Raw genomic sequence first — 24,215 nt, 5'->3', positions numbered from 1 at the left:
GAAGGGGTTAATAAACATGTGGCTAAAGGTGAACCAGTAGAAGTAGTGTATTTGGATTTTCAGAAGGTGTTTGACATCGTCCCTCATGAAACTAAGTTTCCCTTCTATGGAAACTAAAAAGTCATGGGACAGGAGGCGATGTCCTTTCGTGGATTACAAACTGGTTAAAAGACAGGAAATACTGAGTAGGACTAAATGGTCAATTTTCTCAGTGGAAAAAGGCAAACAGTGGAGTGCCTCAGGGATCTGTACTTGGACCAGTGCTTTTCAGTACATTTATGAGTGATCTGGAAAGGAATACAATGAGTGAGGTTATCAAATTTGCGGATGATACAAAATTATTCAGAGTAGTTAAATCACAACTGGATTGTGATACATTACAGGAGGACCTTGCAAGACTGGAAGATTGGGCATCCAAATGGCAGAATAAATTTAATGTGGACAAATGTAAGATGATGCATATAGGGAAAAATAACCCTTGCTGTAGTTACACGATGTTAGGTTCCATATTCGGAGCTACCACCCAGGAGAAAGATCTAGGCATTATAGTGGATAATACTTTAAAATTGTCAGCTCGGTGTGCTGCAGCAGTCAAAAAAGCAAACAGAATGTTAGGAATTATTAGGAAGGGAATGGTTAATAAAATGAAAAATGCCATATTGCCTCTGTATTGCTCCATGGTGAGACCGCACCTTGAATACTGTGTACAATTCTGGTCGCTGCATCTCAAAAAAGATATAGTTCAGATGGAGAAGGTACAGAGAAGGGCAACCAAAATGATAAAAGGGATGGATCAGCTCCCCTATGAGGAAAGGCTGAAGAGGTTAGGGCTGCTCAGCTTGGAGAAGAGACGGCTGAGGGGAAGATATGATAGAGGTCTTTAAGATTATGAGAGGCCTTGAACGAGTAGATGTGAAGCGGTTATTTACACTTTCGGATAATAAGACTAGGGGGTATTCCATGAAGTTAGCAAGTAGCACTTTTAAGGCTAATTGGAGAACATTCTTTTTCACTCAACGCCCAATTAAGCTCTGGAATTTGTTGCCAGAGGATGTGGTTAGTGCAGTTAGTGAGTTCAAAAAAGGTTTGGATAAGTTCTTGGAGGAGAAGTCCATTAACTGCTATTAATCAAGTTTACTTAGAGAATAGCCATTGCTATTAATTGCATCAGTAGCATAGGACCGTCTTGATGTTTGGGTACTTGCCAGGTTCTTGTGGCCTGGTTTGGCCTCTGTTGGAAACAGGATGCTGGGCTTGATGGACCCTTGGTCTGACCCAGCATGGCAATTTCTTATGTTATGTGGCTGATATTGAGAGACTTCAATATGATTTAAAAGTTCTATGAAATTTGAAATTATCTGGAGTATATACCACCAATTTTATGGCCTCCCTCAGCCAGTGCCTAAATAAGTTGTGATGATTTGATTTGTTGTTACTGAATATATGTTCTCCTCCTTCTACATTTTTGTCTTTTTTTTGTTAATATGTCAATGTAACATCTCATATGCTGTATTTATAAGCCCTTTGTGCACCACTGATTGTTACGATGGATGTTTTTATCCCAACCTCTATTGTATTCCGAAAAATGTCTTAAAGAGTTATAAAAGGAAACCAGATCAATGTGCAATGGGCAGGTGTATTCACTTATAGCTGGCTAACTTAACCATTATATGACTCAATCAGGCAACCAAGAAATATTTATTAGTGAGGCCCTAGGCTCTGGGGCCCTTCCCCAAGCATTTAGATGGGTCAGCATTATTCAAGTTCCAGTTCTCAAGACAATCAGAAAAAGGTCTAGTTGCAATTGGGGATGATCCTAGCACCATTAGAATTGTGGCTGCATCATTTCCAAACAGCTTATGTCTAAGTGAGATGCAGATCGAAGAAATAAGAAGATGGCAGTTGAATAGATATAAATCATATGTAGGGAATGTTGAATACTAGCACTAACTAAAGTTGTGTTTCTGTATTATTGCTCCTACACTTGAATTTCACCTTAACAACTGCAAAGGTCCTATGAATTGTAGGTCACTCTTTCAAATACTATTCATATTTAGAGCTAAGTCAGAGAGTCACAGAGATCAGATTGAGTTACCTCATATAAAGGCCCCCATATCCTGATTAGGTTTAAGTGGAATGAAAAGGGACTAAATCATACCCACGATCTTGCAGCTAGCTAGAACGATTCCATGGCCAGACATTTTAATTGTCCACCTAGGAGGCTGTGATTTGGTGGCAGTCAAAAAAGTCAACCTCATCTTTGTCATCAAAAGAGACCTAGCCTTTATCAAGTCTTCATGGTTGGCAACAGTTTTGGTCTGGTCCCACATTATTCATCTACTGGTATGGAAAGGTGCAAAATCCATCAGAAGACTGCAAAAGAGCAGAAAGAAACTGATTAAAGAAGAAAGGCATTAGGGGTACGTCATTACACATGAAGATATTTCCGCTAAGTGTGCAGGTCTGTATAGGTCAGATGATTTGCTGAATGTGTGCATGGATATGTTTATTCTTTTTCTGCAGATGACCACAGAAATGTTGGTGGGATAAGGGAGTGTATGGGATGGGGAGCAGGACCATGAAAGGAGTAACTAGTTCCTCCTATGGTGGGTCTTCACTGGCACAAAAAAAGGGGAGATACATCGGAACAGGAAGGCTCAGGTGTTGAATAAAGACTGGCCATTTATATCCATTCAATAAAGGTACAATTTTAAAATGTGAAAGAAAAGTTTGTCTTTTTGAAAGTGACCCTAAGATCTGCAACAATAGAATAGTGTCTAGCGATCTGAAGGAGACGAAGCACTGTGACAAGGCAGTAGCTAAATGCCAGAGGGAAGCTGGGCTGCATAGAGAGGCATGACAAACAGGTCATTGGTGAGGCCTCATCTGGAGAAGGAGGATCTCATCTCAAAAAGGATAGAGACAGGATGGAAGCAGTCCAGAGAAAGGCGACCAAAATGGTGTGGGGTTTGCATCAAAAGAGTTATGAGATTGAAGGTCCTCAATACGTATATGCTGGAGGGGAGGAGAGATACCGTTGGTATGATACAGACTTTTAAATATCTGCAAAATATTAATAATGCACCGGAGTCAAACCTTTTTGGATGGAAAGAAAACTGTAAATAAGGGGTCATTTTATGAAGCTGCAAGGTGGAGGGGAGGGTGCGTCAGGACCAATATCGGCAAGTATTTCTTCACTGAAATGGCGCTGGATGCATGGAACGCCCTCCCAGAGGAGGTAGTGAGGGCAAAGGCAGTAATGGGATTCAAAAGGGCATGGGATAAACACACAGGATTCAAAGTGCTTAAATGATGGCGATGAAGAAAAGGAAAACTCAGGCTGACTGGGATAACCGCATAGAGCAACAATTACCTAAAGAATAAAATAAATAAATGAAAAAGGGGGTTGCTGGGCAGAATGAATGGACAGCTTGGGTCTTTTAGTGCTGACATTTACAATGCTACTGTGTTAAGTGCCTTTACTTGTTAATAAAGGGGGAGGGGGAGACGGGTGATAACAAGAAAAGGACAGCATGCCTCAGTTACGACCTCTGTAACATCTGCTACAGTCCTTGCCCTGAGGCCTCAGACAGCCAGAACTACAACCCTTTCATTATCTCAGCAGCATGCGGGTGCAGAGAGTTTCAGCTTGAGCCTGGACCTGTTGAGGCAGACTTTGCTCTGGAATGTGTTAAGATCCTAAAGAAAACGGAAAGATATATTGCATTTCCATCCTTGGATCCTCTCGAAGGCATGCTGGGAACCTTATACGTAGCTCCAGGGAGACTCCACGACTTGGCCACATTATTTTTTGCAAAGTAAAATGTAATGCTGAGGTGGCAGCTGATAAGCAGAAAGGAGGAACCATTTGAAATATTGACGGGTTCATTAATAGCTAATTAATATGGCATACAGTCTGGTACATGTTACTACATAAGGCCCATTCTAGGTAACTACAAGTGCTGCTCCCTGGAAAACAATAACATTGAAAAACATAGAGGTGTGGGAATATCTCTCTGTGCTGCCATCAGTAGACAGCACAGATTATTTTATGAGCAAACAAACTCACCAGACTGACTAATAAGCTCCTTGCTATTACCCCATAGAAAGATAAAAGATATATGTGCAGTAGTTTAGGACTGTGATGCAGATTTTTGTCCTCAACCTCCAAGTAACCAATATAGCATTTACTTCAATGTCCCTTGGCTGATTTCTTCTATTGTGTGGTCTTCACTCAACAATGTACAGAAGAAGCCAAGTAAGCCCATTAAGATGGTTTTAGGTATTGTTTATAATTTTAAGAGCCTATTGAACACAAAAAATAAAAAAATAATAATTTGTTTCAGGTTTAATTAAAATCCCATGTTATTGTAGTTTACAAAACAGCAACAGCAAAAATGGCTTTCATTTAACTGCTTTGTGATTTACTCGCCCATAAATTGAGAGAAATTGCCAGTCAAAAATTGTGCATGTATTGTAAAGTCTGAGTAGAAATTAGATATTAGATTCTTCTTGCTGTGTTGTTCTGCAGGTATATTGTACTGTAGCCAGGTTGAATACAGGGGAAAGGGATATTAATAGGTTTAAGCAAGTAGAAGACTGAATGGCTACAGTAATCCAAAGAAGACACATAAAGGTGGTTTACAAGTATGGTGGCAGATGTATAAAAGGGGTTCTCTCATGTTGGTATCAATGAGAAAATGCTTAGTATATGGCTATAGAGTTTTTTCCATTCAGTTTCTTTTGCAAACATCCTTTAAATATAGGTCCTCATGGCTTTGGCCTCAGTCCTTATGTTATAATATGTTTCCTAGGCTTGGATTCCCATTCATTGGAGCCAGTTGGGCCTAAGTACATCACTGGAGGGGGTGAACAGCCCTAGAGTGGGAAGGAAAGTGGCCTTTGTTACTGTGCTGACCATTGCCAGCCAATGAATAAATGAGGGTATACCTCAGAGGCAGTTCCTCTCTAGCCCTCTGGCTACTGTGGTATCGCTAACACATCTGGGGATGCAGGAAGAAAGGGGAGAGCAGAGGATGGCCATGGAAACTATCAAGGGGTAAAAAAACAAGAAGGAACTATAGCATAGTCTCGCAAAGATTAAAAGCATGCATACACATTTAGTACATTGTGTGGGAACTTTTATGTATTTCCAAACTTCAAACGCCATATTTGATGGTGCTCAATTAAAGTTTACCCTCCACTCCTCAATTTATTCCCACCTACCTTAAATCTCAGTAATGGCCTTGCTGTCTTACCTCAAAGCCTCCTAATTGTGTTTTATTGTATATCCTGTCGGTCTTTTCTAGATTGTAAGTAGGGACTGGCCATCATTACAGATATCTGATATATGCTATACAAATCATGATAAAAATAATGATAATCAGTGAGACACTCAGGATCCATGGTTCCTGTCTCCTGAAGAAAGATCTTCACTGATACATTGCAGTGGTATCATGCAGTAGAGGCTACTGAGAGAAAAAATGAAAAGGTGAAAAAGAAAGGGATAAAAACAGAAGAATGGAAAAGAGAATATAAATAAGGAGCCACCAACATATTTATATACCATTGTGCTCATAAGTTTACATACCCTGGCAGAATTTGTAAGATGTATTCCATTTTAAGAATACATGAGTGATCAAACAAAACTCATGTCTGTTATTTTTAATAGAGATGTGATTCGGAACCGGAATCGGTTTGGATTCCAGTTCCGATTCACATGTGGGGTTTTTTTCATCGGGTCCGATCGCGGTTTTATCGGCTGCGCCCGAGCTGATAAACAAAAAACCCACCCTGACCCTTTAAAACTAATCCCTTTGCTTCCCCCACCCTTCCCACCCCCCCCAAAAAATTTTACAGGTACCTGGTGGTCCAGTGGGGGTCCCGGGAGCGATCTCCCGCTCTCGGACCGTCGGCTGCCACTAATCAAAATGGCGCCGATGGCCTTTGCCCTTACTATGTGACAGGGTATCCGTGCCATTGGCCGGCCCCTGTCACATGGAGGGAGCACTGGATGGCCGGCGCCATCTTTAAAAATGGCATGTGATTAAACTGAAAGCTTGAATTCCGTGGCATCTCCGCATCAAGGTCTATGTTGAAGCTTCCCTTGCCTTTCCATGCTTTGAACATCTGAATTGACATAAGTCAAAAATTGCCGTTTTGCTTCTGTTTTTGCGTCTACAAGCTCAACTCCATTTTGGATTACCCTCCACAGGGCGCTTCACACAATACCGAGCCAACTTCTTTGATTGCTGAGTTCTTGGGCTTCTGTCCCTCCCGACGCAGCCCATGTGGCGAAACACGGTCCGTGTTGGGGGACTGAAACTTTTCTTCAACCACCCATGAATAAAGATGGAAATGCTGAACTTTTGAACAGGACCATTTTATTATTTCCTTTATTGCCATGGTTTGTTTAATGATTGCGCTGTTCTGTGATGCATAAAATAGTTTAATTTGAAACACATTAAAAATAACTAGACGTGTTTTGTCTGATCACTCATGTTCTCTTAAAATGCTGTACATCTTACAAATTCTGCCAGGGGTATGTAAACATATGAGCACAACTGTATATGTATTCATGCATTGTAACTAACCGGGGGTTAATCAGTTTATTTAGTTTTGATAGGTTTTATCTTGGATACAAGAATACTTGTAATCTATTTTCAACAGTACAATTCAATGAGGTTTAAAATGAAGAATTCAGCAGCAATAGAAACATTCGAGTTAAAATTAGAAATTTCTCCTCTTCCCACAAACGTATCACACTTCAGCAAAGTTTGGAGAATAGCAGAAGTGTGAAATTATCAAATTTCACAGTGGAGAATATGCCGGAACATTTAATTCTTGTAGGTCTGCAAAAAAAAAATCAAATGGTGTTTGAAATAGCAAACTGATCCTATTGCAAGAAAAAAACAAAAAAACAAGGGGTCCATCAGGGTCTCTTCTTGTCACCCATGACAGCAGTCTTTGATGGATTCCTCAGGGGTTAATGAGGCTGGCGCCAGGGCAGCAGGGGTGATATAAGAGAGTCAGACTTTATACAGCAAGATGAGATTGTAGCAAAACTAATTAGAAATCTCGCAGCGTTACCTGGCTTCCCCCCCCCCTCCCCCCATTCATATCACTAACATGCATAGCTGAAAGAGTTATGAAGAAATCATTATATATATATATATTCTAGATCAGAAAAAGCTCTGGAGTAACTTCACATTGTTTTGCATTGATAAAAACTTGTAGCAGGAATGGACACTTCTGGCTCTTGATGGCCTCGGGAAGGAGTGGACTGGTTTTCTAGATACCCTTAATAAATTGTCACAAGAAACATTTCTTGTAGTGAATTAATTAAGAATACACGTGATTTGCTGATTTTAGTTTTTCCCAAAACCAGGCTTATTTGTGGCTCTGAAGACCTGGAATTGATAATCCCTTTACTAGAAGCTTAGCTTCATACCACAGAACTGCCTTTTTCTCATGGTAACTTAACATATTCTGTACTTTTGTTGATGCTACAGATGTACTATCTGCTATCAGCAAGACTTCCAAATTGATTAAAGTTAAGCGTGCTCCACATTTAAAGGTGAATTTTAAAAGCCTGGCATGCATCAAATTCAGGAGATGCGCACACATGATGGGCTGGTGCACGCCGAGCAAATTTTAAAAGCTGCCGGGATGCATGCATATCTCCCGTGGCTCGCACATCTCACTTGTTTCCAAAATGGGTGGGGCATGGGTGTTTCAGGATTTGGCCAAGAGATGTGAACATAAAGACTTACGTGTCCCAATGCATGTCGAGGTCCTCTGCTGCGTACCTTTACTTTTGTTTTGGATGACGTGTAACTTATAAAATAAAAGGATTGAGACATTTTTGAAATGTTTAAAGGGTCTGGGGTAACTGGGAGCAGTGTAAGGCTATCAAACAGGGCAGGGTGGAAGATCTAGCTGTTAACTGGGTGAACTGGTGAACGAACTGATAAACTGGGAATGGCGTTAGTGTACTCCCCTTTAAAAATTCTCCAACTTACGTGGTAGAAGCAGGATTTGTGTGCACATGCATGCGAGCACTTAGCATTTTGTGCACGTGTGCACAGCCAGGCTATTTTATAACATGTGCATATAATCATGTGAAGTTATAAAATGACCACATCCCTGGGCGCAGGCCGATGTATGTGCTCCAGTGTGCACCCGCGAGCTGCTTTGAAAGTTACCGTTCCTGTCATTCATCTCTGGGATAGCAATAGTTAAAAACTGGCTGTGACATTAATTGTATTTCACATGCCATGCTCCTTTATCTTCCTCACAATACATTTGTGCTCACTTTCAAAGAGGGTTGCTAGTTCTAACTTTCTCCCACTGTGCGCACGGAGGATGTAGTCCTACATTTCTAAAGGAAGTCTGACCTGTGTCCATGCAAGCAACAGAGTAAAAGCAGCCTCTTTGGGTTGATGTGGGTGAGTTAGTAACCCCAGTTTCAAACCAATTTCAAGTTACATTTCAATTAGTTGAAGACAACTAATTTTCTAGCATAACACTATTTTCCAGGCTCACTGGGTAAGATGGTTGAATGACGACCATAATGTAGCTTGTTTCAGTAATGTCTATGCAGTTCACTAACTGATACTTTGATATTGGTGGTTTACATTCTTCTAGGTGTGTTTTAAAGTTTGAGGGTAAATGGTGATTAATGATTAGGGCAATCTAGAAAGTACAATAGTTTCAGCAAATACTGTGCGCTTTTGCACTTATAAAATGTTTTCCCCCCACAAAGAATTCCAAACTGCATGTCAGTACTGCAAAGATTACCCAATTATCAGGTCAATACAGTAAAGTGTGGCCGCGGTTACCCCGCTCCTAACCCGCTTTCTACTCACTTTTCGGCCGCGATAGCCCTTCCTGCGATACACAATCCCCTTTAACCAATTCTTACCGACTCTTTAAATCACCGGGTAACCCCTTCCACCCGCGGGTTGTATACTAGATGTAAATGATCGAATTAGCTATTCCCTCCCATACAGTAACGCGCGCCCCGACTATCGCTTTTTTACCCTGCCATTTTGCCGCGCGTTTAACCTGCTAACTTACCGCCTACCCTTACCCCTGCGTTAGAGGCAGGGGTAAGGGTAGGCAGCAAACTTACCCCCAGCCCCTGCTCACCTGCCCTGGCCGCGTCAATGGGTGCTGGTCTCCGGGCAGCCCCAGACCTCTCCCCCCTCCTCCCGAAGCAACGAAAGCAGAAAAAATCGAAAAAGCCAAAAAAAAAAAAAAAAAGTAGCAACGAAGTGGACGGTTCTCCTACGCTCGGGATTGCCAGTCCTCTCTCCCCTCCTCCCGAAGCAAGGCGCGTAAAGCAGCATTGCTTCGGGAGGAGGGGAGAGAGGACTGGCAGTGTAAAGCAACAACTTACTTTTTTCGCAGCCCTCCTCTGGAGACGGACATCGGCGGAGACGGATCGCGGCTCCCCTGCCTCCCGGAGGCGAAGATGGATGCCTGCATGGGCGAAAGCGGCCCCTGTGCGTGCAATTGGGCCGCTCAAGGCGTGACGTCACGACGTTTGGCATCACAACATGTGATGTCACATCTTGAGCAGCCCAATTGCACGCACAGGGGCAGCTTTCGCCCGTGCAGGCATCCACCTTCGCCAGGAAGCAGGGGAGCCGCGGTCCGTCTCCGCCGATGTCAGTCTTCGGAGGAGGGCTGCGAAAAAAGTAAGTCGTTGCTTTACACTGCCAGTCCCCTCTCCCCTCCTCCCGAAGCAAGGCTGCTTTACGCGCCTTGCTTCGGGAGGAGGGGAGAGAGGACTGGCAATCCCGAGCGTAGGAGAACCGTCCACTTCGTTGCTACTTTTTTTTCTTTTTTGGCTTTTTCGATTTACACTGCCAGTCCTCTCTCCCCTTCTCCCGAAGCAAGGCTGCTTTTCGCATCTTGCTTAGGGAGGAGGGGAGAGAGGACTGGCAATCTCGAGCGTAGGAGAACCGTCCGCTTCCTGGTACCTGTCATTTCAAATGACATTTGAAATGACAGATACCAGCGTGTACGTGAAGCGTTAGGCCAGCGCACCCAGGATACTGTATAGCGCTCTATACAGTAAAATGGGTTGCGCGGGCCTAATGCTTCACAGACGCTTCTTGGACGCGGCTTGCATTTCCAAGCAATTTAAATACAGTATCGAGCGGTAGGTGAGCCGGACTGTGCGTGCGGCAACCGCGGGTGCGCCCGGCACTAACGCAGCTCTTCCTACCACTCCTTACTGTATCGGCCTGCTAATTTATTGTAAATTTGTTGATTTGGGAAAGCCAGATCAAGACAAAATCCTCATTTTCAATAAGGACTACTAGTTAGCCATTATATCTTTCCTTTAACAGGTTTCCTTTTCTGCAATCGGTGTTCACGCATAGTTGGAGCTGTAGGGACAAGAACAGGTCAACTTTATATAGAAAGCCTTGAGACACAAAATACAGTGGTCAGTGCTTGGAACCTGCATGTGTAGAGCTATTGTTCTTTTGAATGCATTTTGCCAGTTCATAAATTATGATTCTAACCACATGCTTAAAGTTGAAAGTACAGTGTTCATGAATTGCTTTGCTGCACTGATGTCATCTATGCAGCTTCTCTCATCGTATAAAACTGGCTTCGTCGGCATTAAGGTTTCCCATCCATTCCACCCAGAGATGCTGTCAACCTGTGTTCAGGCTAGTGTAATTTACGCACATTTGAAGTGTCGTGTAATGAAACTAAGGTTATGGACAGCTTTACTTAAGCCATCTGGATAGAAGTGTACTGCTCACACCACTAGACAACCTAAATTGGCCTCTGGACAATGTCAATTACACAAATGCCTACCTGCCAGGCAAAGAGTAAACTTAAAACTAAACTTATGACTGGGTTCTGGAGGCTTTATTTTTTATTTTGGCTAAGGTGCTAAGGTCATGCTGTGTTATATGTTATTTTCATTCTCTGGAACCAGATGGTAGTTGGAGGTAGAGAAGGGAGAGACCCAAAACTGATGTTTTTTGGAGGGAAAGTTGAGATCACTCCTGGCTTTTTAACACCTCTTCTTGGTGCATTCTGGGTATTCACAGTGTTGATTTCAAATGGCAGCAAAAGGACTGTAAATGCTGCAATACATTATATAGAATTTGGGACTCTGAAAACTCTGGAGCTTCAGTATATTTTTTTTTATCTGAAAACAGGAATGTTGTAGTGGAAAATTTCCTATTCCTAATAATATGGTCCTTGTTGAAACATAATAAGGGAAGGTCATTTTAAATAATTTTCTAATTCAGTGAGGGAAAAAATACTCTGGCTATGTGAGGCCTTTAGTCACTAGGCTACTTTCAGAAGGTGATTGCTATGTGTGAATGTGTGTGTATTTCTCTTAATTGGTATTCTAGCCACACCAGATATTCATGATTTGTCAGGGTGTACATGAGGTTGGGGATTTTTTTGTATCCATGCAGATATATATATATTGACCGTGGATAGAACTTTTGTTTAAAGTCTATGATTGGACAGGACATATTGCACTCCTCTTCAGGGGTAAAGAAATGCACTGGTGTGAAAAATACAAGATGTCATGATGCATGCAAGAAATGCACTGCTTGAAACTGAAAAATTTGGACATCATGAACACATGCTGCACCCATTTATGGGCATAAGTACAAGTACTGGTGTACATCACTGCAAAAATTCCTACAAGCATTTGCTTACCAATCAGAGTCTTATAATATAGCTCATTAAGGGGGGAGTACGTTTGTAACATTGTAAATAAGTTAGCCAGTAAATACATGCAGAGGCCCAATCCCAACGCCTGGGCCTGGACATAAGGCCAGGCCCAGAGCCCAGGTCTTAGAGATCAATTCTGACATCTTCTTTCTTCACTCTTGAAATGACGGTGTACGCTGGGGATGTGCAGAAGTAAATTAACTCTGGCACATCCTCCCCTGAGAGTATGTACAGGAGTTAATTTACTCCAGTTTGTCTCCAGTGGATGCCGTCATTTCAAGAGCAAAGAAAGAAGAAAGAATATATGAGAAGCGGACCTCCGAGGCCTGGGTACAGGTCTGGGCCTGGGCCAAGGCCTAAGCATCAGGAACCGGCCACCGTGGCAGACCCTGGCATTGAGCCTGGGCTCCAGCTGAGGCCTAGGCATCGGGATCTGGTTTCCAGACTTCCCCAGTGTTGGATTTGGGCCTGGCCTTGGCCTAGGCCAAGGCTCTAGTGTCGGGACTTGGCCTTCCAGCTGGGTCCAGGATCAGGGCTGGGCCTGGGCCGAGATCTAGGCATTGGGACCTAGTCTCCAAACCAGGCTCTGGGATTTGGTGTGGGCCCAGGTCTTGGCCAAGGTTTCAGGCCTAGATGTAGACTGAGGTGCTGGCGACGTGCTCGGGAGTAGGCTTTAGCCCTTGCTTTGAGTTTCAATCTATTCCCTAAGGGGTACATTTTAAAAGAAGTGCGCGCGCTTCCGAGCGCACACACATGGATGCCCGATTTTATAACATGTGCATGCCGGCGCGCGTATGTTCTAAAATCCGTGGGCCACGCGCACATGTGTGCCAGATTTTTAAATCTGCGCGCGCATGTGTGGGCGGCACGCGCAGGGGGGCCTAATCTTAAAATATACATTGGAGTGGACTGGGAGGGAAGAGATCAGGCCTCTCTCTTCCCTCCCAGTCCACTCCAATTAAGGAGCCGATTAGGCCCTACCCCCCCTACCTAACCTTCCTAACCCTTCCCCTCTCCTCCCCACCCCCTAAACCCTTTCTCCTACCTTTATTTTTTTATTTTGTTGCTTAGTACTCCGTTAAAGCAGTAGCAACTTGTGCGCGCTAGCAGGCCCTTCCCCAGCACAGTGGCAAATGGCCGCTGTAGCGGCTGTCTCCAGCCCTGCCCCTCCCCCCTCATGGACTGCCCCTTTCCTTCGGCCCGGCACTTCTGCGTGTAATGGGAGTTATGCGTGTGGCTGGGCCCCTTTGAAAATGCACGCGATGTGCGCAAGGCCCAGCCACATGTGTTACCCCCATTCTTTACGCACGCAATTGATTTAAAATCTGCCCGTAAGTGAAGCCCGGACCTTGGGTCTAGGCCTAGGTCCGAAGAATAACTTTTATTTTTTTTTAGAAAATGACCTGAAATGAATTAGAACATTTTGTCTCTTTTCCTATTTCAATTCTCCTGAATGCCCAGCCCTCTCATATAGGTTTCATTATTATCTAAAGGGCCATTTCTTGGGAAAAGCAGCACCTTACCTACAGAAGTCCCTTTGAAAATTACCCTCTAAAAGTCTTGCTCATTGAAAAATCTATGTAGTTTTGTCTCACTATATTGTTTAGGGAAAAAGCAAAGCATAAGCTCAAAAGAGGGAGATAGATGCTCTTATCAAATAGGATAACTATAAATAATTGTTACATCACAATCTAATCAAATTCAAGCAATGCACTATTTTCCTTGAAATGTTTTGATGCAGAAAACATAAATGTTGCATTGGCTGTTTTAGCACTGTAGTGTAACTTTAGATCACTCTCTGTGATACATGAGTACAGAAAATGCAGGTTTAAATTCTGCTATTCTGCAGTGATTCTCTGGTAATATGGTGACCATGGCCCTTCCTGCCCAATCTGCCTAATAAAAAAACACATCTGCTTTGTGTCTTAGGCTTTTATTGGCTGACCCCATGCATTTAGTTTTACACCCCCATTACGAAGGTTATGTGATATGGTGACCAAATTCCCACTAGACCTCTTAAAGGATCACATTATAGCCAATGTCTCTTGACCTTACACACTCACCCCTGTCAAAATTACACCCAGCACATATTAAACACAGTTTGCTATTTGCTGCATTATTCATAATAAAATATAAATATCTGTTCATTCTTTTTATTCCTTTAGAGATTGCCCCTTGGTTACATGTTTTCGGAACAGATAATGCAGTGGACTTCTCCCAGTTAACATTCGACTCAGGACAGAGAGAGCTCATTGTAGGAGCAAGGTGAGATATTTATATTTATCTTACTTGGTTTTCCTGAGCCATTCGGCTACCACTTTCATGTTTCTTTTTGATTGATTACAAGCAAGAAGTCTTCCCTGGCTAAATTCAGCTGTTACTCTTCCACAGCAGGGGTGTGTCTATATTAAATTGCTGTTGATTTAGGACCTGGTTTACTAAGACTTTTTTTCATTGTCTGTTTCTCTAGAATAACAGCTTAGCAAGTCAGGCTCTTAGGTTGTTGAATGCTGCAGAACTAAAAACAGAATGCAGTAATTCACAAACACTTGTAGGTGGGGGAAATAATGAGTATATAAAGATGAAAAGGTGAGAACAAATAGTTGTTTGAGGTAATCCTTTAGCTGGGTTGCCATTTTACCTCTTTGGGGGTCAGTTTTCAAAGAGTTAAGTGGAGGTTATGAGCATAAAATCAGGATATATGCATGTACTGTATGTAGTCCAGGTACGTGATAAGCAGTGGAGGGTCTGGGCGAACAAGTAATGGTGTTGGTGATCTGGTGATTAAAAGCACATGCAGAAGTAAGTATTTTGCTAAGTGGAGTAGGCGCATACTTTATAACATACCTATCTCCATGCATAAACAGAGTGTTATTACCTGCACATGTTAGATGCACAGACTATGCAGATCCCTGCATTAAAAACAAATGTATGTGTACTGATACGTACACCCATACTTTCAGGGCAGAGATATGTGGTATTTTATAAATTCTGTGACTGCCGCACAGTTTATAAAATATAGCCTTAACTTCCGATGTACCGACTTATGTATGTATTTGCTGATTTATGCACACTATTGAAAATTACCGTCTCTGTATCCAACAACATAGTTATTGTTTATCATTAAAAGCCAGGTTAGTTTTGCTCACTGCAAGGGGGCCCAAAAGCAAAATGACCTTTTAGTCTTGCTTCTTGAACTTGTGCCACTGCATGGGGAATGTCCTGGCAAAAGCCTCAATCCATTTCCTTTGGAAAGGAAATGCAGGCCCAAATAGTCTCCAAAACAGGCAGTTAAAACCTCCCCACTCCTTTTTGACTACTGGTGATTTGTTTTTACAGTTTATGGGAAAGACCATGATGCATGAATGTCAATGTACGTCAGTTTGGGATTATTCTCCTCACAAGGACAACGTGTGCGGATACTAGAGGGCTGACTGTTTCTTAGATTTCAGTTCATTTGGTGATTTCTGTGTTATGTTCGGTAACGCTAGGAGAGCGATCCCAACTTGAGAGGATTGTGTGCACTTGGGCCTCGGTACGACCCCAGACGAATCCAAGACAGCACCGAGGGTTGGCGAGGCATTTCCCTGCATGGGCGAAGACAAAGTCTGATCCTCTGCCAGACCTGCATGCTTCTGGAAACCAACAACACTATGTTGGTATTTGAACAGTCCTCCGACCGTTCCCAGCCCTTTTGGACCTGCCGCTGGGTATCGGCAAGAAGCAGCAGGCCGGACTGAGGATGAGGGCAGACGATGGCCTTGTGACACAGAAGATTCGAGATGAGACGAGAAGACTCTGGATATGAACCAGGAACTTGGAAGACTCTAGACGAGACAGGAAATTTGGAAGAGTCTGGACGAGACGAGAAGCTTGGAAGGTTTGGACATTGGCACTGTTTCTCAGGGCACCCTACACAGTCCACCCGCGGGACTGGTTGCGGACCACCCTGTCCCACGGCGCACCGTACACAAGAGGCTGGTCACGGACCATGCAGAGAGCGGGACAAGCGAAGGAAGGGAATCCAGCTGAGACGAAACTCCAATGACGAGGCTAGGCGTCATCTGGAGAACCACAGGAGCTGGAGGGTCAAGAGGACTCGGAAGCACAAGAAGGGATTCCAGCTGGGACAAGACACCAATGATGAAGCAAGGTGTCATCTAGAGAACCACAGGAGCTGGAGGATCCGGAGAACTCGAAACAGGTGAAGGAGGAGCGAAACCTCGGAACAGCAGAAAGCGAAACATCTGGAAGCCTGGAACATCAGGAAGTGGAACAACGGGAAGCCTGGACTAGGAACCTCAGGACATGAAGACATGGAATCTCAGGAAGCCACAGGAAGCAACGAAGACTCAGGAAGCAGACGAGACATGGAGCTCCAACAAAGAACAAAGACTTGACGGAGCGCTGGAAGACAAGACTTCCAGGAGCAAGTGACTCCAATGAAATGCAAGGCAGAAGTGTTGGAGAAGCCCTTTTATAGGGCTGAGACAGGAAACAGTCATCAGATGGGGCCCAGAGCATATCTGGCCGTGGGCCCTTTAAATCTTGTGAAGAGACGCGGCCCGCGCCTTAGCAACAGGAAGCAGAAAGTTGTGCAGGGCCATGGCCAGTGGCCATGCTGCTGCTAATGCTGAAGAGCAGGGCGGGGCCGAGGAACAGGCCCAGCATTGTCGGCAGCTCTCAAGCTGCAGAGGGCAGACTGAGGAGTGGCTCCAGCCACAAGGAAGACCAGGGACTGTGGCCTCCAGGCCACGGGGCAGGCAGAGAGAAGGTAAGAGGCTGCTCATGAGGGCAGAATCACAATATTCTGAACAAGAGCATAAAAAAGAGAACAAAGATACAATGAGAATAATTGAAGCAACATAGAAAACTTGTTTCTAAAAAGTTTCTCAAGAAATAATTTAATTGCATTCACAAAGTGATACAAGATACAAATCTATGATGATATGTAATCAAAAGCAACAAAAATGGTCATAGTAAATCCTATTAATGCACAAGAATGCACTTACAGTGTTCAAAAAAGCATCACATGGAACATAACCATAAATTACTTATCCTGCTTATATAATAAAGATATATTGAAAATTCTTCATAGAGATATGAAGACATACAATCCGTGAATCTCAAAACATGTTTTGGCAAGAACTGTATCCAAAATTAATTCCTAATGAATTAAAAGTTAAATGAGTAAAACTTGGAGTGGAGGAGTACCCTAATGATTAGAGCAGCAAATACAAACCAGTGAAACTGAAGTTCAAATCCTGCTCACACTCGTTATAATCTTGGGAATGTCTAAGATAATAAGCAAGCCAGAGGGAATTAATTCTAGTGTCTGTCTTTCCATCCCATCCACCCCTAGCTCATCCCCTGATTTATAGACAAGAGCACTTTATCATTAAAAGTCAATCAGGCTCTTATCTAAATCATATTATTGCATGAGCCCTTATTGAGAGTTTGATCATCTCCTTGTAGGTCACTACCAGATTATTTAGTGAATACACCTATAAATTTGAAGGACTCTAATTCCAACTCCCAAAGCAACCTAAACTTAACTGCAAGAGGGGGCTTTCCATTCTTTTCAATTGAGTGTCACATGTATGATTGTTTACCCATCGGTGAGAGGTTGCAAGTGTGTACCCAGTGTAAACAGCTCCTGGCTCTCAAAGAACGAGTCCGATCTCTGGAGGCTAGAGTGGCAGACCTGGAGGAGCAGAGGCAGACAGAGAGGTATATTGATGAGACTTTCAGGGACAAAGTAGCCAAATCCCAAATCCAGTCTGGCAGTCTCAGTGTTTTCTTGGATCAGAAAGATCTCTCGGATGGGGAGCATTACCCTGGTGTAACAGGAAGTGATCCTATAGTAAGGAACTGCTCTCCAGGTGATACATTGTCTCTCGTACACAAGAGGGAAGGGTTAGGTCAGCCATCATAGTTGGTGATTCAGTTATTAGAAATGTAGATAGCAAGGTGGCTGGTGGATGTGAGGACTGCCTGGTAACTTTCCTGCCTTGTGCAAAGGTGGCAGACCTCACGCATCACCTAGATAGGATTTTAGTCAGTGCTGGGGAGGAGCCAGCTGACACAGTACATATGGGCACTAGTGACATAGAAAAATGTGGGAGCCAAATTTAGGATTTTAGGTAGAAAGCTGAAATTCAGAACCTCCAGGGTAGCATTCTCTGAAATGCTCCCTGTTCCATGTGCAGGTCCCCAGAGGCAGGTGGAGCTCCGGAGTCTCAATGCGTGGATAAGACGATGGTGCAGAGAAGAGTGATTCAATTTTGTAAGGAAATGGACAACCTTTTGGGGAAGGGGGAGACTTTTCCAAAAGGACAGGTTCCACCTTAACCAGAGTGGGATCAGGCTCCTGGTCCTAACTTTTAAAAAGGAGATAGAGCAGCTTTTAAATTAGAACAAGGGAGAAAGCCAACAGTCATTTAGCAGTGCATGGTTTGAAGGAAGGAATCTTCAAAGAATACTAATAAAACAGAAGAGTTAGAGCATCCCAAAAGAGAGGTACCAATAAAAGCAAAAGTAGTCCATGTTATAAGGATTCATGGGTAATAATTCAGATGGACTGAACCAAATCACGGTGAACCTTGATGATGTGGTAGGCCTGATTGACAAACTGAAGAGTAGTAAATCAACTGGACCAGATGGTCTACACCCCAGAGTTCTGAAGGAACTAAAAAATGAAATTTCAGACCTATTAGTAAAAATTTGTAACCTATCATTAAAATCATCCATTGTACCTGAAGACTGGAGGATAGCTAATGTAACCCCAATATTTAAAAAGGGCTCCAGGGGTGATCCAGGAAACTACAGACTGGTTATCCTGACTTCAGTGCCAGGAAAAATAGTGGAAAGTGTTCTAAATATCAAAATCACAAAACATATAGAAAGACATGGTTTAATGGAACAAAGTCAGCATGGCTTTACCCAAGGCAAGTCTTGCCTCACAAATCTGCTTCACTTTTTTGAAGGAGTTAATAAACATGTGGATAAAGGTGAACCGGTAGATATAGTATACTTGGATTTTCAGAAGGCGTTTGACAAAGTTCCTCATGAGAAGCTTCTAGGAAAAGTAAAAAGTCATGGGATAGGTGGCGATATCCTTTCATGGATTACAAACTGGCTAAAAAACAGGAAGCAGAAAGTAGTATTAAATGGACAATTTTCTCAGTGGAAGGCAGTGGAGTGCCTCAGGGATCTGTATTGTGACCCTTACTTTTCAATATATTTATAAATGATCTGGAAAGAAATACGACGAGTGAGGTAATCAAATTTGCAGATGATACAAAATTGTCAGATTAGTTAAATCACAAGCAGATTATGATAAATTGCAGGAAGACCTTGTGAGACTGGAAAATTGGGCATCAAAATGGCAGATAAAATTTAATGTGGATAAGTGCATATAGGGAAAAATAACCCATGCTATAGTTACACAATGTTAGGTTCCATATTAGGTGCTACCACCCAAGAAAGAGATCTAGGTGAAATAGTGGATAACACATTGAAATCATTGGTTCAGTGTGCTGCGGCAGTCAAAAAAGCAAACAGAATGTTGGGAATTATTAGAAAGGGAATGGTGAATAAAACAGAAAATGTCATAATGCCTCTGTATCGCTCCATGTTGAGACCTCTCCTTGAATACTATGTACAATTCTGGTCGTGCATCTCAAAAAAGATATAATTGTGATGTAGAAGTACAGAGAAGGGCGACCAAAATGATAAGGAGAATGGAACAGCTCCCCTATGAGGAAAGACTAAAGAGGTTAGGACTTTTCAGCTTGGAGAAGAGATGGCTGATGGGGGATATGATAGAGGTATTTAAAATCATGAGAGTTCTAGAACGGGTAAATGTGAATCAGTTATTTACTCTTTCAGATAATAGACTAGGGGGCACTCCATGAAGTTAGTATTTGGCACATTTAAAACTAATCGGAGAAAGTTCTTTTTCACTCAATGCACAATTATACTCTGGAATTTGTTGCCAGAGGATGTGGTTAGTGCAGTTAGTATAGCTGTGTTTAAAAAAGGATTGGATAAGTTCTTGGAGGAGAAATCCATTACCCGGTATTAATTAAGTTAACTTAGAAAATAGCCACTGCTATTACTAGCAACAGTAACATGGAATAGACTCAGTGTTTGGGTGCTTGCCAGGTTCTTGCCTGGATTGGCCACTGTTGGAAACAGGATGCTGGGCTTGATTGACCTAGCATGGCATGTTCTTATGTTCTTATTTTCTTATGTTCTTATGTTAACTGAAAAGCAAGTTGTTAATACAAACAAAAAACACACTTTGAAATTTCTGTTTGCCATTGCTAGAAGTCTAAGAAGTAAGATGGGAGAGTTAGCATGAATAGCAGTGAATGATGAGAGAGACTTAATTGGCATCTCAGAGACCTGGTGGAAGGAGGATAATCAATGGGACAGTGCTATATCAGGGTACAAATTATATTGAAATGATAGGGAGGATCAACTTGGTGAGGGTATGGCACTTTATGTCCAGAAGGGCATAACGTCCAACAGGATAAAGATCATACAAGAGACTAAATGCACAGAAGAATCCATTTGGGTAGAAATCTAACAAAGTAATGAAGTGTGACGAATCCCTCACATATGACCTAATGTTTGGTATAAAAGGTTTTAGGAACAGGTCTACGAATTGGGACAGGGGTTCTAAAATAGAACCAATCCCTGCCACAATGGGGCGACCTGGGGGGTCCTGAAGACTTTTATGCACTTTCGGGAGAGTATAGAGAGTATAGGGATTGGTTCTATTTTAGAACCCCTGTCCCAATTCGTAGACCTGTTCCTAAAACCTTTTATACCAAACATTAGGTCATATGTGAGGGATTCGTCACACTTCATTACTTTGTTAGATCAAACACCGGTTCCCCAAGAACCATTTCTTTTTGTTACACTTGACATAGCTTCCCTCTATACCAGCATTCCTCAATCCGATGCCTTACGGGTTATTGAAAAAGTTTTGGACTCTCGGACTGGCCCTCAACGTATTCCTACCTCCTTTCTAACCGCTTTAGCCACATTGGCACTCACTAAAAATTTTTTTCGCTTTAATGATTCATTTTACCTCCAAATTAAAGGGACAGCTATGGGCGCCACCATGGCGCCGAGCCTTGCCTGCCTTTATGTGGCAGAATTTGAAAATTCATTCGTGTACTCTGCTGAGGGTTTCCAAAATGTCACATTATGGCTTTGCTACATTGATGACATATTTTTATTATGGGCAGGCACAGAGGTTCAACTGTTTATGTTTATTGACTATCTCAATGCAAGTAACCCTAATCTTCAGTTTAACTTTTGTACACATCGCTCTCAAATTGCTTTTTTAGATGTGCTGGTATCGGTTGAGGACGATCGTTTTTTCACTACCATCTTTCGGAAAGAGACAGACCGGAACACTTTGTTATCTTTTCAGAGTTGTCACCCCAGTGCACTTCGTAGGAATATTCCCACGGGCCAATTTTTTAGGCTGCGTAGACTATGCACTACTCATAGGGAATTTTTAGCCAAAGCCCATGAGATGTCATCTTGTTTCATGTCAAGAGGGTACCCTAAAGCTGTAGTCAAAAAAGCAATGAAACGAGCTTTATATTCCAACAGGGACTTGCTATTTACCCCATCGCGGCATTCTGACTCGTTGGTTACAAATTTCATCCTACCTTTTTCCACCCTGAGCCGGCCGATCTCCCATATGATCCGGAGACACTGGGAGGCTTTATCTTTAAATACGCTGTTTACTGATCCCCTCAGGTTCACTTTCCGTCGGGGAAAAAATTTATGTGATAAACTGATTCATGCGGACTTCCCAGTACCTCAGGATCCTACTAATAACCCCGGCCACTATCCGTGCGGCCATTGCACAGTATGTACTTATACGAGGGTTACCACCTGTGTGAGTCATCCGTCTACTGGCAGAAGGTTCCAACTGCGTTTTCACTTGGATTGTACCACATCAGGAGTAGTGTATATGATCAGTTGCCCTTGCTCTTTAGTGTACGTTGGGAAGACTGCCCGTATGGTAAAGACTCGGATCATAGAGCATTGCTCTAACATCCGTTTGCAGCGGGAAAAAGAACCCTTAGTTGATCATTGGATTAACAAATCACATTCGCTTTCAGACCTTTCATTCTGTGTTATTGAGGTTGTTCGACGGCCTGCACGGGGGGGTAATTATGCTGAGATACTAGGCAGGATTGAACAACGTTGGATCTTTACCCTGGATACAGTGTCCCCAAAAGGTTTAAATCGTGAAATCGAATGGTTTCTATTTACTTAAAACAACACCTACTAGCAGGGTAGGCTGCTTTAGGTACTGCTTTGGTGCACTACAGGAACGGCAGCCAATGAATGGAGTCCTTTTGACTCACGTGGTTGTCTCTCCCGTAGTTTTGGCGCCAGCTGTCATCTTTAAATACCTGTCATTTTAGAAGGGCATTGCGCTCCCGTTACTTTCTGAATGCTTTGATCAGGTATGTGTAAATTATTGTATCATGGTCGGTTGTAAGTCCCCTCACAATCCTGACACTTATTTTATTTTCCATGTTACAGCTTTTGTGTGAATTCCTGAGTTGGCGATCCCCCCCGATGCAGCCCGCGGCGAAACACGGGACCGTGTCGGGGGACGCCATTAAGCTGATGCCTGCATAAATTTGTGGAGTTGCCATATTGAAAGAATAAAACACTTTTTGCTTTATATGACTTTTGGAATATTTTGTCAGGATTGAACATTCACCTGCACTATCTGTACTCTGAGATTTCAGTTATCCCAATATTGACTGGGTAAATGTAACATCAGGACATGCTGGAGATGTAAAATTCCTGAATGGAATAAAATACTGCTTCATGGAGCAATTGATTCAGGAACCGAGAGAGGGAGCTATATTAGATGTCATCTTTAGTGAAATGCAGGATTTGCAGAGAGAGGTAACGGTGGTGGAGTCACTTGGCAATAGTGATCATAACTTGATCAAATTTGAACTGATGAATGGAAGGGAGTCAATATGTAAAACTACAGCGCTAACACTAAATTTTCAAAAGGAAAACTTTGAGATAATGAGGAAAATACAAAAAACTGAAAGGTGCAGCTGCAAGAGTTAAAAGTGTACAGCAGGCATGGACCACTTTTAAAAATACAATCTTAAAAGTGCAGTCCAAATGTATTCCATGCATTAAGAAAAGTGGAAGGAAGGCAAACGATTACCGGGATGGTTAAAAGGTGAAGTGAAAAAGGCTATTTTAGCCAAAAAAATCCTTCCAAAAATGGAAGAAGGATCCATCTGAAGAAAAAAGGAAAAAGCATAAGTACAGTCAAGTTAAGTTTAAAACATTGATAAGACAGGCTAAGAGAGAGTTTGAAATGAAGTTGGCCGCAGAGGCAAAAACTCATAATGAAAACTTTTAAAATTATATCCAAAGCAGGAAACCTGTGAGGGATTTAGTTGGACCAAGGGGTTAAAGGGGCTCTTAGGTATGATAAGGCCATTGCAGAAAGTCTAAATGAATTATTTGCTTCTGTATGTACTAATGAGGATGTTAGGGAGATACCGGTGGAGATGGTTTTCAAGAGAGATGAGTCAGATGAACTAAACAAAATAATGGTAAATCTGGAAGATATAGCAGGCCAAATTGACAAACTAAAGAGTAACAAATCAATTGGACCGGATGGTATGCACCCCAGGGTTCTGAGGGAAATAAAAAATATAATCATAATCACAGAGCATAAAGAAAGACATGGTTTAATGGAACACAGTCAGCATGGATTTAACGAAGGGAAATCTAACCTCACAAATCCTCTTCATTTTTTTTGAAGGGGTTAATAAACATGTGGATAAAGGTGAATCTGTAGATGTAGTGTATTTGGATTTTCAGAAGGTGTTTAACAAAGTCCCTCATGAGAGGCTTCTAAGAAAACTAAAAAGTCATGGGATAGGCAGCGATATCCTTTCATTGATTATAAACTGGTTGAAAGACAGGAAACAGAGAGTAGGATTAAATGGTCAATTTTCTCAGTAGAAAAGGGTAAACAGTGGAGTGCCGCAGGGATCTGTACTTGGACTTGTGCTTTTCAATATATTTGTAAATGATCTGGAAAGGAATACGCCGAATGAGGTAACCAAATTTGCAGATGATACAAAATTATTAAGAGCGTTTAATTCACAAGCAGATTGTGATAACTTGCAGGAGAACCTTGCGAGACTGGAAGATTGGGCATTTAAATGGCAGGTGAAATTTAATGTGAACAAGTGCAAAGTGATGTATATAGGGAAAAATAACCCATGCTTTAGTTAAACGATGTTAGGTTCCATATTAGGAGTCACCACCCAGGAAAAACATTTTGGCATCATAGTGGATAATATATTGAAATTGTCGACTCTGTGTGCTGCAGCAGTCAAAAAGCAAACATAATATTATGTATTATTAGGAAGGGAATGGTGAATAAAATGGAAAATGTCATAATGCTTCTG

At 42.4% G+C, this 24,215-nt stretch overlaps 1 protein-coding gene across 1 annotated transcript in view; it reads left to right on the top strand.

Moving 5' to 3' along the window:
- The window catches only part of SEMA5A (semaphorin 5A), a 1,250,864-nt gene that overhangs the window by 434,940 nt on the left and 791,709 nt on the right, over positions 1-24,215 (top strand). The window contains 1 exon segment of the mRNA XM_029590025.1: positions 13,884-13,983. Coding sequence (XP_029445885.1) covers positions 13,884-13,983 — 100 coding nt within the window.

The sequence above is a fragment of the Rhinatrema bivittatum genome, chromosome 2, assembly GCF_901001135.1.
Source record: "Rhinatrema bivittatum chromosome 2, aRhiBiv1.1, whole genome shotgun sequence".
Classification (NCBI taxonomy): domain Eukaryota; kingdom Metazoa; phylum Chordata; class Amphibia; order Gymnophiona; family Rhinatrematidae; genus Rhinatrema; species Rhinatrema bivittatum.
The sequence above is the reverse complement of the archived record's forward strand: the minus strand, read 5'-3'. Positions and strand labels throughout refer to the sequence as shown.